The 17131-nt window shown below is 48.9% G+C and overlaps 1 protein-coding gene and 1 long non-coding RNA gene across 2 annotated transcripts in view; one reads left to right on the top strand and one right to left on the bottom strand.

Annotated features, from left to right (window-relative positions):
* Positions 1-11288, bottom strand: part of CCDC187 (coiled-coil domain containing 187) — a 34223-nt gene extending 22935 nt beyond the window's left edge. The window contains exons 1-12 of the mRNA XM_032448104.2: positions 10911-11288; positions 10734-10817; positions 10188-10231; positions 9307-9400; positions 8795-8864; positions 7535-8061; positions 6332-6430; positions 3300-3428; positions 2229-2941; positions 1768-1859; positions 543-1213; positions 54-153 (exon numbers count right to left, since the gene is read on the bottom strand). Coding sequence (XP_032303995.2) covers positions 54-153; positions 543-1213; positions 1768-1859; positions 2229-2941; positions 3300-3428; positions 6332-6430; positions 7535-8061; positions 8795-8864; positions 9307-9400; positions 10188-10231; positions 10734-10776 — 2582 coding nt within the window. The 5' untranslated portion in view covers positions 10777-10817; positions 10911-11288. The remainder of the gene's footprint in view (positions 1-53; positions 154-542; positions 1214-1767; positions 1860-2228; positions 2942-3299; positions 3429-6331; positions 6431-7534; positions 8062-8794; positions 8865-9306; positions 9401-10187; positions 10232-10733; positions 10818-10910) is intronic.
* Positions 11289-14475: 3187 nt separating this feature from the next.
* Positions 14476-15568, top strand: LOC146757445 (uncharacterized). The gene is made up of 2 exons (XR_014936227.1): positions 14476-14651; positions 15202-15568. It is a non-coding gene; the product is annotated as an uncharacterized LOC146757445 (long non-coding RNA).
* Positions 15569-17131: the final 1563 nt, after the last annotated feature.

Raw genomic sequence — 17131 nt, forward strand, 5'->3', positions numbered from 1 at the left:
TGTGTGTATGCGTGGTGCATTTAGCAGAGAATAATACATCCAAATTTGTTTACCTTCTAGCAAGGAATCCGTGAGATGGAGAGGCTGGGCTGGATATTGGCTTTTCATGCAATAGGCTTGTGTCCACTTTGGAGCTTTTATTCACTGGAAAACCTTTTAAAAAGACAAATGAAAGCATTTAATAAACATGCTCTTTGTAGAAATGAAATGTCTACACTTTGGCATCAATTCTCTGCCTGCTTACGTGGGAGCACTTAACTTCCATATAGCTCTTCTTATCCACACATTTCTAAGTACACGGGTTAGGCTTCCAGTTCCTTTCTTAGTGCTGGGAAAGCCAGGCACCAGAAGGTGAAATGATGTGTCCAAAATCAGTGGCAAAACCAGATGAAATAATGAGATGGCCATAGAGGTGAAGCTATGAAGACCCACTTCCCAGGGGCTGTCCCAAAACTCAACACTATGATGAACATTCACAGTCATGAAAGCTCTGGGCCATGGTGCCAAGAGTTTCCCTGTCCCATTTTACTGATGTTATTTACCTTCCAGCGTGCTGCTCAAGCTCTTCCCAGCATTGGGATGTCTCTGCCTTATACCATGGGTGATCCACGGCCACTCTTTGCTCACAGCACTCCCACCAGATAAAGAAGCCATTTTCTTCTCTCTGTCCAGGTCTGCTGTTCCCTCAGTGCTATCCACAAGGCCAACCCTGCCCGGTCCATGACATTCCCTGTCAGATGGCACATGTAACTTATCAAGGCCAGGGGCTCCCAGCAGCATCTGTACAGTCATTGTCCTATCCTGCTCATCTTTGGATGCCTCTGGCTTTGGGACAGAACATTCATTGTAAAGGTCCCAGGTTGTCTCTGCTGATACTTTAACAGCAGAATCGTTACCACTGCTTGTTGCACTCAGCCTCTTAGTTGCCATCTCAATCTTTTCTGCAAGCTCCTTGGATAGGTTGTGTATGGCTTTCACTCGGTCCCATTTATTTCTGTATGGAGAAAGGCCAGAAGTTGAGTCCTTGAAATCTGGCTTTGTATCTTTCTGAGGAGGGGAAAAGCTTAGAGGAGTATCCAGAGCTGGGGGGGAGCAGTCCCTCAAGTCCTGACATTTCAGAGGACTGGGAAGCCAGGATTCAGACACCAGCAGTGCTGCAGAAGGTAAAGCCTCTCTGTTCTTAAGTGATTGAATGGTTTCTAGAAGCTGATTCCTGTTTAAAGAGAAGGGAGAAATGTCAGGAAAAAAACAAAACAAAACAAAAAAAACCAAAAAAAACCCTCAAACAGAAACATCAGCTTTTTGTACTAAGCAGTATCCTCAGCTTCAAAAAAAGGAAAAGAAACAGATTTCTCTGTCTGTAGACACATCTGTCAAAAGATTGAGAGCAGAGCACAAAGTGCTGACGAATAAGGGATGAGCCGGAGTCCTGCCTGGGGCTGACAAGGAATAGCAACATAAGAACACAGATCATAGAAGCAGACTCCAATGTTTGCCTGAACCTGCAGAGCCTCAGCACCCACCTGCCCTGGTGCCCAGAAGCCCTCCCAGATAGCAGAAGCTGGCTGTGCATTGCTCAAACATTGCTGATTAAACCTGAGCATGCAGAGCTCTGTAACCACTTTAGGCCTGGAGCAACAAGAATGAGAAGGTGAGATATGACAGGGGACTCGTCCATTGCCCTGTGTTTATAGTTTGCAGCAGAACACTGTGGTCAGTGCACAGAGCTTGCTGGGATGGCTTTGGAGTGCTGTCAGTGCTGAGTACCTGTCTCTGGGATCTCGATGTAGTGCAGTATGAGATGATTTTTCCACCCAGGCCATGAAACTGCGCTTCAGGGTTCCACCATTTGTTTGCTCCTGAAACAAGAGTGACTGTTCCTGTAAGCACTACATAGCTTGGCAACACCAGAGTAGCGGTTGGCTTTTGTTCCACTTAATAATAGGCTCATTTAACTAGAAAAGCACACAAGCCAAACAACAAACCTGCTCTTTTTTTGCTGCAGCAGTGGAGATTTCCAGGCTTTTGCCCCCAAAGTCACGGGTTCCAGCCTTGCTAATGAGCACAACAGCTCTTGCCAGAATTAAAACTTAATTGCTCTGTTTTCCCAGATAAAATTATATCTCCCTGACACTTCAAAGCACGTGCATGAAGTGCTTCACCTCCTACAAGGTGCTGCAGTGATCAGGGTTGAAGGGCTTTCAATCCACCACTCCTCCATGACTTACTTGCTCAAGTGTGCTCTGAGCACTTCCTTTGGCAGCAGCTGCTCCCTTGATGATCTTGCACATCTGCTCAGAGCACATTTTCTTTCCAAGAGCTTCTCTCTGTTTCCTGTACACTTCTTGCAGTCTCTTACTCCTCATTTCCACCGCCTGCATCGCAGACTTTTTCTCTTCCAGCCTTTTTTTCTTTCTCTCTTCATTCTTCCTACACATAAACTCCTGAACAGCCTCACGGCTGTAGGGATGAGGGTTTTTAAGCTTTACCCTCCTCTTTGGAAGCTGTTTCAGGTTTTCTTTCTCAGACCCTTTCTGCACAGGGGTCCGCCCCTGAGGAGATGTGCTTTTCCCTCTGTGGATGCTTCCAGAGATGCTGGCTTTGGCTCCAGCTGTTACTGATGCAGCTCTTCTCTTTCCTGCACTAAAGGCAGAGGGAGTCGTGTTCTGAGATCCAGGTGAAGGCGAATGGTGCCGCTGCAGAACCTTTCCCTTCATGGTATCTCCCAGGAGCCCACTCTGCCTGCAGTCATCATGGCACTGGCTTTGCAAATGGAGGCTCCTGAGTATTTGCTTTGCACCTTTGGTCGGTGCACTGCTGCTCCTTCCAGCAGGGCCATGGTGGGGAGATGCACAGCTTTGGAATTCAGAGCTTTTCTCCACAGGTTCGTTGTTCTTTTCTCTGGAACTCTTCTCCATTGCTGGCATTGCAATGTCGGGCCCTGTGGATGATTTGGAAAGAGCAATGGTGTTATTCCTTTGGTGGTGAGACAGCTCCTGCATCTGTGTCCATCTCACAGCTGCCTCCTACCATGGGGCTCAGGACTGCTGTAAAATCCTCACTGTTGCAGAGAGAAAGCAAATCTCTGCTAATTTTGGCAGTGTCCAATTATACAAATGATGCAGACTGTGGCCCTTGGAGTGTGTGTAGAATGTAATATACAAGGGCAATGAAACTCTCTCTTAAACCTCTTACACTTGCTTAGAATGACCTTGGAACCATTTATTCCTCAACCAGCCAACGACAGTTTTATTTGTGTGCCAAAAAAACAAGCAGGGTAACAGAGAGAACAACTGTACCATAGGTATTTCCAGTGCTCTGCTCTTCAGCTTTGCTTCTCAGCTTTGGAAATGCAGGCGGTGGACCAAGCAGTTTCCTGGCTAACTCCTGACCTTCCCTCCATGCAGAAACACCAGGGAGCTTTGAACCTGAAACAGACATGAATGTTTGGGAGCATCGTTCTGTGCTGCTGCATGCTGGGTTCTGGTGGACCTGAGAGCAGGAAGGATGTGATTGTCTGTAATTACATCCAAATCACTGGAGCAAACAAATTTGTTTTCAAACTGGTGAGGATCAGCAGGATGCAGCGTGGGGAATCAATGAATGACACGGGACAAGGGACCATGTAGATATAATGCAAAAATAAACGATGCAGCACGCAGCACAAACAAATTATTCTTGCCTAATAGGTGGTGTCACATAATAGGCAACATTTATCACCCCTTTACTTCATAATTTCAGGTTGCATTCACAGCATGCCAACACTTGCACTGCCACAATTATGTATTTATTGCAAACACTCTTCGAGCAGAAGGTGACTGAATGGAAAGCTATTTGATATCTGCATGGAAGCTCCCTCCCCCCTTAAGTTCTTCCCTGCTAAAATATTCAAGCTTCTTTATAAAGGAAAGATTTGACACTGAAACAGTTACCAGCCTCAGTTCAAAGATGCGGATCAGTGCTCAGCAGGATCCATAAAATCAATTGACTGAGTCTGCTCTCCTCGACACACACATCCATGTCTCGAGCTGTCAGAGCAGAGCACCTCTGAGAGCCATTTCCCAGCCAGGAGGCACTCTTGGATGCTGACTGCTTAGTAGGGCTGTCCTTCCCTACAGCAGTCAGGTGGGCACATCGCTGCAGTGATGGTGCTGGGCTCTGTGCTGTGGGCACTGTCACAGTCACTGTCACTTCCAGCAGGTCCCCACTGGGGCTCATCCCATTCTGCAGCCTGGGAGTGCAGCCCAAGGCACAGGGATGATGTTTGCTATCCCCTCTGCAGGGATGAAGGCACTTCCTATGGGCACATGGAGCCTCCTAGGGGGGTTACCCAGCAGATCTGTGAAGTTCTGACAGCACAAAGCATGGGGGGAACTGCCAGAATCTGTTGGGCTTGGAGGGCTGAAATGCATCTGTGTTTTTAAAGAAATGCCTCTCTGTTTTACTTTACTTTCTTGTTCAGCAGTATTAAAATGCAGAAGAGGCATTTATTTATTACATCATCGTAGTCCATAGAATCCTCAGAGTTGGAAGGGATCTTTAAAGATCACCCAGTCCCACTCCCCTGCAATGAACAGGGACATAGAATCACAGAATGGCCTGGGTTGCAAAGGCCCACAGTGCTCATCCAGTTCCAACCCCCTGCTGTGTGCAGGGTCGCCAACCAGCAGCCCAGGCTGCCCAGAGCCACATCCAGCCTGGCCTTGAATGCCTGCAGGGATGGGGCATCCACAGCCTCCTTGGGCAACCTGTTCCAGTGCATCACCACCCTCTGGGTGAAAAACTTCCTCCTAAGATCCAACCTAAATCTCTCATGTCTTAGTCTAAAGCCATTCCCCCTTGTCCTATCACTACCCACCCTCAGAAATAGCTGTACATGCACCGTTCAATCAGGTTCCCCAGCAGACAAATGCATTTATAGCTCTAACAACACACATTGCTCTTAACAACCTGCACCACAGTCTGAGATCATCCTTATCTACGCAGTGTTTTACCAGAACTCACAGTAAAGTTTGAGACCGGCCTGACTTGCTGATGAAATCACTTAAAGAAGGAAACATTTTCATTTAAATATTCTCCAGCCTTGGCTTATTTTTTCTCCCTTACCTATGAACAGATGAATATTTTATAGCTGTTGTGACTTAATTTTTTGTTAACTACAGCAAATTTATAATTCATCAGATTCCGGAGTACTTTGGCTCTGACCTCTGACCCCTCATTCATCTCCTGTCGCTCTGCCTTGGCTCTTCCACTGACAGAAACTAATAGCCAATAAAGGCACCGTGACACTGGCAGTTACAATGATGAATGTTTCACGTGGCACGGCCTTATTATGACCCACTCTCAGAGGAAGACCGAGCCATTTTTCAAACTATCCATTAAAACACAAAAAAAAAGAGAAAGGAGGGAGAAGGAAATTATTCTATATTTCATGCATTTTAAATAGGGCCTTGGTAGCAGAGTGCATGATGCAGCTGTACTCGTCATTGCATCTGTATGGCATGAGATAACTTGGATCTGTCCACCCATGCAGCACCCATGGCACTTCTACTGTCTGCCCACCAACCTGGGCCATTCCTACTGCAGAACGACGGCACTAAGGAGGGAGCATTGCTCCAACAGCTCAAATCTGGGTTGGAAACACCCTTCAAGGGAAGCCATGAAGGAGCACGTGGTAACCTCACTCCTGCTGCTGTTGTAGGAGGGCTGCGTTCCCTGTGTTCTCCCAGCCCCTGAGCTGCAGAATGTGGCTGTTAATGGCACTGTGAGTTCAGCTGGGAGCTCAGTGGGTGACAGACTGTTCTTCCCACTGAGGACACGCGGCTTATTTTCTATTTCTGGTTATTTTTAATCCTGGCAGGTCTGGAATTCAGCCGCTGCAGGCAATGGTGTGACAAACACTTGAAGGTCACTACGGCTGTTCTTAGATGACACCTGTGGGCATCAGTGAGACCAACAGAGAGCCTGGGGAGGGCACATGGCAGCGACTGCCAAACGTTACCCAAAAGCCAATGACAGAATGAGGCAGCAGACGGCCCTGAGTGACCCCCCCAGGGCCTCAGCATGCTTCACATGCAGCCAACACACAAACAAAGCCCTGCATCCCTGTGCCTACAATCACCTTCTGCCTCCTTGGACAAATGCTCACTTCTTTCTGTTCCATCCGTGGTTCTGTTTCTTGCTTTCTATAACCAGGCTCTGCTCCTTGGCTGCTGCTCCCAGGACTTGTTGCTATTTTAATAACCAGATCCGGACTTTGGCAGGTGTGCATGCAGGTGTTGTTATCTCTGCTCCATCAATCTGTGTCATTTCCCATGTGTTTCTTTCTTACCTTCACGCACTGCTGTTCTCTCCAGAGAAGAGGACCTGGGCAAGGGCTGCTCCTGGCTCTGTGTTTGAGTCCCTCGTGCTGAGTCACTCTTTCTTTGGTCTTCAACCAGGAGGAAAAAAGGGAGACAAGAATTTGTGTGAAGCTTAAGTTAAAAGTCAGTAAAAGGTTGTGTCTGGCAAAGCAGCTGTGCCATTATTTTCAGTGGCAGGGCACAGACGGAGCAGCTGAACAAGCTGCATCTGAACTGAGTGTGTGGGGCTGTGAATCTGCTGCCTCCAAGGCTGCTGCAGCTGAGCGTGTTTAACACTGCCCCGATAGATCCCTGACAGTTACGTTCATGGATGTGGTTGCTAAAACAAAACAAATCTGCCTTCCTGCTGAGCACCCGCCAGAGGCTGAGCAGGGCTCAAAGCATCGCCTCTGTCAGCTGGGAGACAGCACAGCATGAAGGTGTGCTCCCAGAGGTGAGCTCTGCTGAATGCTCCCATCCATCAATGGATAAAGTGTGATGGAGCAGATCTGAGGGAAACACCCCTGGAAGCTGGTGGTGTGTGACAGGGATGGCAGTGCCCAATGAATTAACGCTAATGCTATTACAGCAATAAGATTTATTATGCACAGCTTTTCAGCTCCTCTTCCCTAGTCTGGCAGAGCCTCAGTAATCCCATTGCCTGAAGCTTGATGAGAGGGTGTGCAATGGGGTGGACTCCAGCACAGGGCCATGCTGGATCCCATCACTGCACACAGCACCCCGAGAGCTGTGCTCACATTAACCCAACAAGACACTGCAGGTGAGTGGTACTTCAGGCCCAAACTTAGCAGCAAAGCAGGATAAGGAATTCTAATGGTATCTGCTTTTAGATCCATGCTAGTTCCACTGAATGAACTGTTAAATCCTCGGTAATGCCTCTGAGCTCCACAATTCCTGCTTTAAGTACCTGTGATGCCTCTCTGCACTGCTGTGCTATTATTTCCCATGTGCTTATGCCACTCACGTTGTGCTTTCAGCCTGACAAGAGGTGTGGGAGAAGGGAAGCTCCATGCAACCAGTTAAGATGAGAGCACAGCCTTCCATGGGCTGAGAACCACTAAAGGTTGGAAAGACCTCTAAGTCCCACAGCCAACCCATCCCTGCTGTGCTCACTCAGCTTCTCCTGCAGTTTTGCTGCAAGGGCTGTTCCACCCCTGCCTTGTGCCACTGACCTCTGGGACATGGAGCAGGATGGACAGGCACCCTGCACACCTTCCTCTTCATGGGTCTGTCCTGAAGCAGCTCCCAAGCATGAGATGCAGTCAGACACTTCTGGTCCTGAGAAGCTGCTCGCTGTTTTTGTTTCTGCTCCTGGATTTTCTTCTGGAGCTGCTCTAATTTCTTCCAGGATGACTTTCTTTGCAGCTCCTCCAGCTTCTGGTCGCAGGAGCTGCTGGTTGATGGGAGATAGTGCACAGGGAGCAGGACAGCCATGGGCACAGGGGCTGAGATCTGACTGCTCCCTGCCAGCGGGCAATGCATGTGATGTGGGGAGCAGCGATGCTTTCCCTTTTGTAACTCACGATCACCTGAATCTGCCCACTCTCCAAAATCCTCCCTCGGGCTGTGCTCAATGGGCCGTGTCTCATTTGCAGCCCCCTTCCTGGCCGGTGCTGTGGGTGAGCATCCCTCAGGAGCCAGCGGTGCCATGGGTGGGATGGGGCTGGCAGCACAGCTCCCATGGAAGCAGGGCTGGGACCTGGCAGGGGACAGAGCAGCACAGTTCCTCTTTCTTAAAGAAAAACAAGCCTGAATAGGCACAGAATCACACAGAATCACAAAGGAAGGATCTCCAAGATCATGCAGTCCAACCATCCACCTACCACCAATATCTCCCCATTAAACCACGTCCCTTAGTACAACCTGTAAACATGGAATATTATTACACGATACACACGGGTGGCAGTTGAGCTCCCAGGAGACATTCTGCTGGTGATGCTGGTCTGTTCATAGCAGCAGCATTTTGTCTGCTACCAGGAGTAAATGAAGATTAAATTGGGAAGTGCAAAGGGAACAGCGGTCTGTCAAATTACTATGAGCATGGACTAAGGCAGACAGACTATAGCAGGGAGCTGATGGAAGGGCTGCTTCCACTGGCAGAGTGCTCAGCATTTCTGGGGGTGGTTGATCTGGTGACCTTTTTATTTCTCTAATAATAAATTGTAAGGTGCCAAACAAGTCCCCATCCTTGGAGGTGTTCAAGACCAGGTTGGACGGGGCCCTGGGCAACCTGATCTAGTAAAGGCGTATGTTTGGTGGCCCTGCTAGGCAGGGGGGTTGGAACTACATGATCCTTGAGGTCCCTTCCAACACGGGTAATTCTGTGTGATTCTGTGATTCTGTGAAGTCCTGCACCCTGGGATTTTACACCCATTTCTGCGTGCCTCTTGCCACCCCATCCCCACATGCTGTGCACTGAGGTCATTACTCACCTGCAGGACACAGGAACCTCACTGCTCTTTTTCTCCTTCAGGGCTGTTTCATCTCTGTTTCTCTCTTCACCTACAGTGTAACAATGTTATGTCAATATTAGGAAATCAAAACAGTTCACTTTCCTGGGAGGCTGCTCCCTTTGGACACCTTCTCTCATTCAAACAGTTTCAAAGGAAGAAACAGGATCCATGTGCAAACCAAACCCACAAGCCCCAGCCAAGCTCAGAGCGGATCAACCCATCCTTTAGTTTTAAGAGTCTTTGTGGACTGTGGGTGAACTACCTGCTTTTTTGTCTTATCCCATTTTGTCAATGGGAGAAAAAACCTTGGAGGTACAAGTAGCTTTTGCTGGTGGGCAGCTGCTCTGCATCCTTAGCCCAGCAAAGTGGGGCTCCTCATGCCCTGTGCAGCTCTAGCAGCCAGCAAAGAAATCACCCTTCTTCCCTCAGCACCTTCCTCCAGCACCAAGCAGCCCCCAGGCTCTTCGCTTTCCCAATAAGCCAGAACTCACCAAAGCTTTCTCCATGCCAAAGCTTTCTCCTGGCTGCCTGTGAGCTGGCACAGCTCCGCGTTTGATGACAAAATTTGTTTTCAATCCTTTGTAGCTGTGAAAAGACAGATTTTTGCCTTTGAAAGGAGACATATGTTTTTTGTTCGTGGTTGCCTTTTGCTGGCATACAATCCTCTGATTAATTTTGCAGCTCCTAGTTACTGGGTAAGCACTGGCATGTCTGTGCATGTTCCAAGTGGTGCTTCCTGCAGTTAGAAAGAATGCGGCTGATGGGGAAGGTAAGAGGTGAAATCACCTTTCTCTCCATTGTCTGCCTGTGTGTCTGCCTCAGGTCTTTACCAGCAATGATCTGCTGAGTTTAAAAAGCAGCTTAAGCTCAAAGTCTCTGCTGCCAACATTGCATTCATCAGCACGATACCAGCATCAGGTCTAGGCTGTGCAACCAGCACCGTGCTGGGATGATGTTATCTGCTCATCCACTCCATGGCTGTGATTGCAGCCGATGGGAATGTTATGGTGATCCTTAGTGAGAGGACAGCAGGGCAGGGAGAACTTAGAGGATGTTGCAGCTCAGTGGGTGTCAGCTGCTGCTCTGCTCAGGGCTGCAACACATACAAGGCAAAACTTTCTCTGTTCTTGTCATTCCTGTGTCAGAGCTGTATGAAATTTGGTAAGCTTTGCTCCTTATCCCCTCACACAGCAGGTGATGGAAGAGGTCGTACACTCATTGCAAAGGGACAAACCAAACAGCACATTTACATTGCTTTCAATTACACTATGAGAGAATCGTGGTGCACAGGGACATAGCAGAGAGCACCTAACTACACCAGCTAATTAATTACCTAATTAGCACCAGCTAATGTACCCTGGGCCACACATACCACTGCTTTGGCTTCCTGAAGGCTGTTCCAAGCAAGGGTCACATCTGTGGAAACAAGATAAACCGTGTTTTAGCATCTTTTTGCATCTGCCTTCACTATAGACAGCTTCCCCTCATGCTCAGCTCCGTGTGGTTTGCAGAGCTGCTCCTGGAGCACCGTGTCTGGGCTGTGTGTGCATGTCATGATTTCAGTGTGTGCTGAGCGCTGTCAGATCTGATGTTCTTGAAGCCATGTTACACCTTATTCAGCAAAGCCCCCGCTGGTATTTGCTGGTAGTTCTTGTCTTCAGGCTGAGGAGCTGCTCCCAGAGCAGCTCTCATAGTTAGAAAGCAGCAGGAAATAAGGAGATGTGTGTTGTTCCAAGAGATACAAGCATAGATTTATAACCATCCAGTGCTTGTGAAGTGCAAAGCATTGCTCCCTTGTGTGTGCAAACATGCAGGTTAAAAGAAAACCTTTCGATAAGCAAGACATCCTTGGTATGAAATAAAGTTATCCAAGGCTGTGACTATAACTGTGGAACACAGATGTGTGTTACCCACATACCAGACAGAGCAATGGAGCCTCCAGATGCAGAGCTGCTGTCCATCCCTCAGCTGTGCTATAGTCCTGCTTGCTTGAGATCCACACCTGCAATAATCACCCCAAAGGACCAGTCAGTGCTCTCCTTTGAGGTCCTCGTTGCACTCATATGTATTTTCACTCTTCCTGCTTAACACTTACCTTTCATAGCCTCGTCCATACACGGAACAGTGTCCCCTTAGGAGCTGTGGAAATGAGCCTAGAGGAGCACATCAGAGGGGATCTGTGGAAGAGCTGGAGCTGCTCTGCAGCAGCAAATCCCCGCAGCCACTTCCAAAGGGAGCTGCGAGAAAGAGCTCAGCACCGAACATCGCATCCTCCGCTGCTTCCCGGAGCTGAGCCACAAGCGGGCACCAGTTCCCTGGCACCAAATCCTCCTGTGACAGCGGGGCCAGGCCGGCCCCTGCCCTGCCCACGAGCTCTGGGAGGCACAGGGCCACCCTCGGGAGCCCCGCACCCTGCCGGCACCGCCGCACCTTTGTTTGGGCTCTGGGCTCACGGCCACAGCGGCGGCAGCGCAGGGAGAGACCGCTGGGAGCGGGGGAGAAAACAAACAGCAACGAGGGGAGCCCCGGGCTGATTTCAGTTGGCAATTTGTGGAGAGAAGCCAGCAGCTTTCCTGACACAGCCCTAAGTGCTGCCCAGGGCGCTGCGACGGGGAAAGGTTCTGTTTCTTTAGTGTCACGGTTGTTAAAGTGTCAGCGCTTGGAATCTGAGGACGAGAGATGCGCTCGGAGCTGCTCTCTCCTCACTTTTCAGTTCGTGCATCAAACAGCAGAGGGCAAACTCCGACCGCAGAAAGGGGACGCAGCTCAGCGCTGGGATGCTGCTGGGGGGTTCGGGGTTGGGGTTACGCCAGGACAACCCAGGAGAGCAGTGCTGATACCTGGGCAAAGCCAGCCCGGGGTGGGGGGCAGCAGGAACGCCCTTTGCTCCTGCAGTGATCGCTCTGCTCTCCCTTCTGTACTCAGCCTTCATGCAGAGCAGGTCCTGGCTCTACACACTGTTGATGGAGGGCACATGGATGTGATAATGAAGGGGTAAAATCATTTCTTGTTTCTCTACTGCAGTAAGCATCGATTGCTGCAATCAGGGGTTGAATTTCCATCTGAGGGAAGAAGTCATACCTTTGGGTCCCACCTCACTGCAGAGCAGAGCAGACTGATGTTCTGTTCCATCAGCGTGTTGGTTTGTATTGAATCCGACTCTTGTTTCTGGGTAATGCCCTCAGTTATTTCTCCATTCTTTATAATTGTACAGATGTGCTTGAAGCAGCAGTGTCATATTGTAAGGGTTCGTTATTACTGGAAAGTGCTCAGATGGTGAGGCAAGATACTGCCACCACATCCTTTCATCTGCATGGATCTCTGTGGTCTCTAGAGAAGTCCTCTTGAAGAAGCAGACTGCTAATCTAATGAATGTCACTGCAGTCTGCGCTCAGATATTGCCGACATTTCAGCTTTTCAAGTCTAACCAAACAAGGAATTCCTGAGCTGCAGACTGGAGTCACAAAGCTCCCACTTTGAGCTGTTCCAAGCCAACATTTTGGCCTGATTAGAGGTTGTAGTGCTAGGAATGCAGAGCTTGTCCAACAGGGAGCCACAGCTACTCGGGTGTGCCGATAAGAGCAGTAATTGCAGAGTTCATGGGCAGGCATCGTGCTGAGTGTGCAGGGAGAGCAGACGGAACAGCAATGTGAAACATCGGCAGCAGGAGGGCAGCTTTCAGCAGAGGTTTGGGAAGAGGGGAAGCTGGCAGTAAGTGGGAAAGCCCTGAGTCTGCCTGGGTTGGGGGCCCTGTGTGGGGCAGCAATACAGGCACTGTGCTGGGCAGTGCTGTGTCTGAATTTGCTCAGGTTGGGCTGGCACTGCTTCTTCTCAGCAAGCTGTTGGAGCTGACAAGAGCCAGGAGAAGACAGATTGCCTGCGTGTTGTGCTGCACATCTTGGAGTGTTAGACCACAAATCTGCTGTGAGATGAGGAAGTGAAACCTCCATATCCTTGGGCCAAATCCCACTTCTGCAGAGTGTGAAGCTCCGGGGCAGGAGCCAAGTAGGAGCCCAGGTGGAGAGGAACAGAACTTCTTGGGTTTGTATTCCAGGTCTGTGTGAGCAAAATGAATCAGTCTTGTATGGCTCTGTCCTGAGGACTGCACAGCTGCTGTCAGATGTAACGGAGGCAGAATTAGGCCCCGTGTTTTCACTCATGTGGCATTGTTGGTGAATCAGCCCTCAGACACCAAACTTCTCTTACAGGTGTTCTCAAACTGTCACCCACCAGCTGCAGCGGACTGCAGGCTGTTGTGATCCTGATGGGATTTCTACAGAGATCAGGAGAGGGTTTTGCAGGATGGGATATGGGGACGTTTCACATCACTACGAACCCAGTAATGGAGATGCTGTACTCCCCCTGCGTGGTGTTGTCCCACAGATGGCAGTCTTTGCATTTCCCCCATCACAGCTCACTCCTGCTCTCGACAGGTACATTGACAGGCACTGTCACTGTTCAGGAAATATTTAAACCAATAACCCACAAGGCCAAGCAGAATTGAGGAAGTGAGCATTTCTGTGAACCAAAACCCCAAATTCCTCCCAAGTCTCTGTGGTTTAAACTGCTGCATATCACACAGATACAGTTTTGTCCACCAAAGATACCCCAGAGGTCCCACAACTTCATCCAGAGAAGAGGAAAGAAAACTGAACCTTTTTTTTTCCCTGGTGCCTGGCTGAAGAGCTCATATTGTCAACCACTTCTCACAGACATTCTCAGTTAGCAAACAATCACGGCTCAAATGTAGGCTTCGACTGCAAGCTGATGTGACACGAATGTTGCAGTAAGCATATGGTGGGAAGAGGCAGCTGATGAAAAACTGTGCGCTATCCTGAATCTGACAGCTATGGGCTGCATCCATTGAAGACCAGGACAAAACACTGGCTGGGTTTAAATGGGACGTGGATAAAGATGCTCGATAAATAGGGGGTCTGATTTGAAGCTGCAAAGAACTCAGGCCTGACTACTGTGCACTGAAGTCATTTGTGAAGATTCTTATTTCTCAGACCAGCAGGAAAATAGGAGTGAGATAAGTGGGCTGCCCCATCGATGATGCTGTGCTGGCTCCTGAGATAAGACACACATTGCTTCTTCAGCAGGTGATGCTGTGGGATAGCAGCACTCGTACAATGCTCAGAGATATTTGGGGATGAGCCCAAACCTGGCTGCAGAATTTCTGCTGATATCACTGAATCATCTCTTCCAATCCTTGCAGCTCGTTCTGCTTCCCATCTAGTCAGCAATAAGCAGATACGTTTCCCATGGGCTGTGCCATGCATTCAGGTCACACTGAGTGCTGTGCAGTGAAGTGCCAGATGCAGTGGGAGATTACCGTGGGGCTGTCCAAGCCTGGGGAGGAATGCACTGCAATAGAGACTCTGCCTTTCTTTGCAGTGATTACAGCCAGAAACACAAGGGAATGTCAAGCTCGTGTTTTCCTGCTGATGCCCTGAAATAATAAGTATAATACCTGACAGCCAAGAACTGTATCTTCAGAAAATCCAGGGTTTATGTTGCATGTCAAATGATGTCTGGAAAGGGGCAGGTGTTCTCTTGATGTGATTATATATAAATACACACATATCATACAGTGATCAGTGAAAAGTGTGCTAAGGTAGAAATAGGTATCATGGACTATTTTTTCTTCCCATCCATAGGAGATGTGAATGGAATCAGAAGCAGAGGATGGGAAAGCTGCCTGCACTGTGCAGCGGAATGTGGGAGAGCACACGATTGCCGTGGAAACCAACTATAGTAAATGGAGCTTTTCAGCTGCAGGGGAGGATTTCTACCACCAGGCTGGGAGCAGGCAATTTAAATCAACCATCCGCAGGTAAATTGGCACATTTCTCTGCACATCATTGTCTCTGTGTGCTTTAAAAGGGAAAAAGAAGGGTGGGTGGCAGGGCAGGATTATGAAGTTAGAAAAACCCACAGAAGCTGACGCAGAGATTCTCATGGTTCAGGGCAGGGGCTGGTCCTGGTGTGCAGGGAGCAGACATGCATTCCCTGGGCAATGAAGAGGAGCAATTGGTGCAAGGTGCTGCAGATCCCTGTCTCAGAATTGGGCACTGCTCCTCTGTCTGATCCTGCTCCCAGCTGAGGACAATGGTTAAACACAACTCACCTGGAGCCACTTGGGGTTGCAGGGCTGTCCAGCTGCTACAGAACTGCTGAGATGTAGGGAATGTGCCTTGTTGCCATCTCTACTAATAACACTCTGAGTCTCCTGACTCCCTGGGTGACTGGATTTGAGTGTGCAGTTCATTATGCAGCCAGGTGGATTTGTGGCATTAAACATCACATGCCAAAGATTGTATGCTCCGTAATTGTGCTTCGCTGCACTCCACTTTTTGTTCTAAAGTTACTTTGTTCTGCTTCAGCCTTTCAGCAAAGCACTGAAGAGCCACCAAGAGCAGCAAGATTTCAGCCTCCTCCTTTGGGAGAAGCTTCATGCTGAAAATCCCAGCAGTCCAACCAAAATACAAAGCTGGGATCCGGGTCCTCCTGTCCCACATTTGTCACTGCCTGTGTCTTTGTGAGAGTGCTGCCCACACAGCAGATGCTGCCAACCAGAGCTCCTGTTTCCCTTTTGCAGTGTCCCTGTTGTACAACCACAGCTGATCTGCCATTGGGATGCCATGACAGTGGAGTGCAAGAAGCTGAAAAAGCAGAAGAGCTTTATATATCCCATTTATTACAGCCCCTGAGGTCACTGACTCTGCTCATAAATTCACCAGGTTTCCCTTCGATTATGTTTGGTTTACTGCTAAGTGCCAATCCAAAACATTGCCAGCAGGGAAGCAAGCAGTGGGATAAGCTGACACAGCAGATTGCCTTTTGCTGCCTTCTGCTCTGCCAGGTTGCCCACATATTGCCACTGTTTCATTGCTGCTATGCCCTGGTGCAGTCATTTAGCCCAACATCCTTTGTGACTGTGATCAGTTTTGGGGCATATTTTTTTCTGTCTCTTTGGGTAATAATGTAAATCAGCAAAAAAGTAGCGTTATTGTTGAGAAGATTAATCTATGCAGAGATAAGTGCAAGGGAAAATAGATACTAGATGCATACTCATCTCCAATGGGAATCAAACAGGGCATATTTGAAGGCTGAATTCACTGCTGATGCAGCTGTGTTACAGTAATAGATCCCTTTGAGCAGGTAGAGAAGTTGACCCCAAGGAATCACTGTTAGCATGCAGCAAAGTTGGTAATGGGCTTCTCTGATTGCCTTCAGTGAGGGACTGAACCAATGCTGAACTCCTGGAAGTGATGGATTTGTATTGCTGAGCCAATGAGACCAAGGAGCACCATCACTGTGCAGAGGGTGATGTGTTTCTAGAGACCCAACCTCACGCAGGTGAAATGTGCTGTCCTGCATCGAGCTTGGACTGGAAGAGCTCCTGGATGTGATGTGTGTGTTTCTATGACAGCACTGTTTAACATCTCTTGAGTGAAAGCCAAAAGCAGCAGCCAGGAGATGGGCGCATGTCCTGAGGGGCAACACCACTCCCTTGGCTCCCATTGTTTTCTGAGGACAGGTAAGGGAAGGGCTGCACTGCTTTCTACCACCCCTGTTCTCTCACTCAGAACCACTGCTCTGCTCCTTTCCTGGCAGCCAGCACAGCCTCCAGGCTGCACTCTGCAGAGGGCAACTGGAACAGACATTCATATTCATTTGGTCCCTTAGGCCATGCAAGCTGCTAATCACACTGTGTGATCAATACTTCAGTGCAAGTCACAATAAAAACAAGAGCAACACGTCAGCCACAGTGCTGAGATCTGCCAGCCTGGGAAAAATATCAGATATCAATTGATAGAACTAATTGATATGTCAAATAAAAGGAGTCACTTCACAGATGACAGAGCCAGGTTGTCTAATTACAACCCTGACATGGAGCAAATGCTTTTACCCAGTGAATGCTGCACCAGACTCAGAACCTGTGTCTGAACAGCAGCATATCTGAACTCTTGTTCTGGATACCAGCTAATAGAGAATGCATTGGGTTCCTGATAGCAGTTCTGTGGAGCAATGGACTGATGAACAGCCCTTCCTGTTGTGTCCTGTATTGTATCATAGAATGGGCTGGGTTGAAAAGGACCACAATGCTCATCCAGTTCCAATCCCCTGCTATGTGCAGGGTCACCAACCAGGCTGCCCAGAGCCACATCCAGCCTGGCCCTGAATGTCTGCAGGGATGGGGCATCCACAGCCTCCTTGGGCAACCTGTTTCTGTATGAGTGGCTCAGTAATCAGGCTAACAGGTAAGGTGGGGAGATAATGGTGGTAGATGGATGGCTGGACTAGATGATC

The sequence above is a fragment of the Coturnix japonica genome, chromosome 21 (assembly GCF_054131305.1).
Source record: "Coturnix japonica strain WE chromosome 21, WE-NBRP24, whole genome shotgun sequence".
NCBI lineage: Eukaryota > Metazoa > Chordata > Aves > Galliformes > Phasianidae > Coturnix > Coturnix japonica.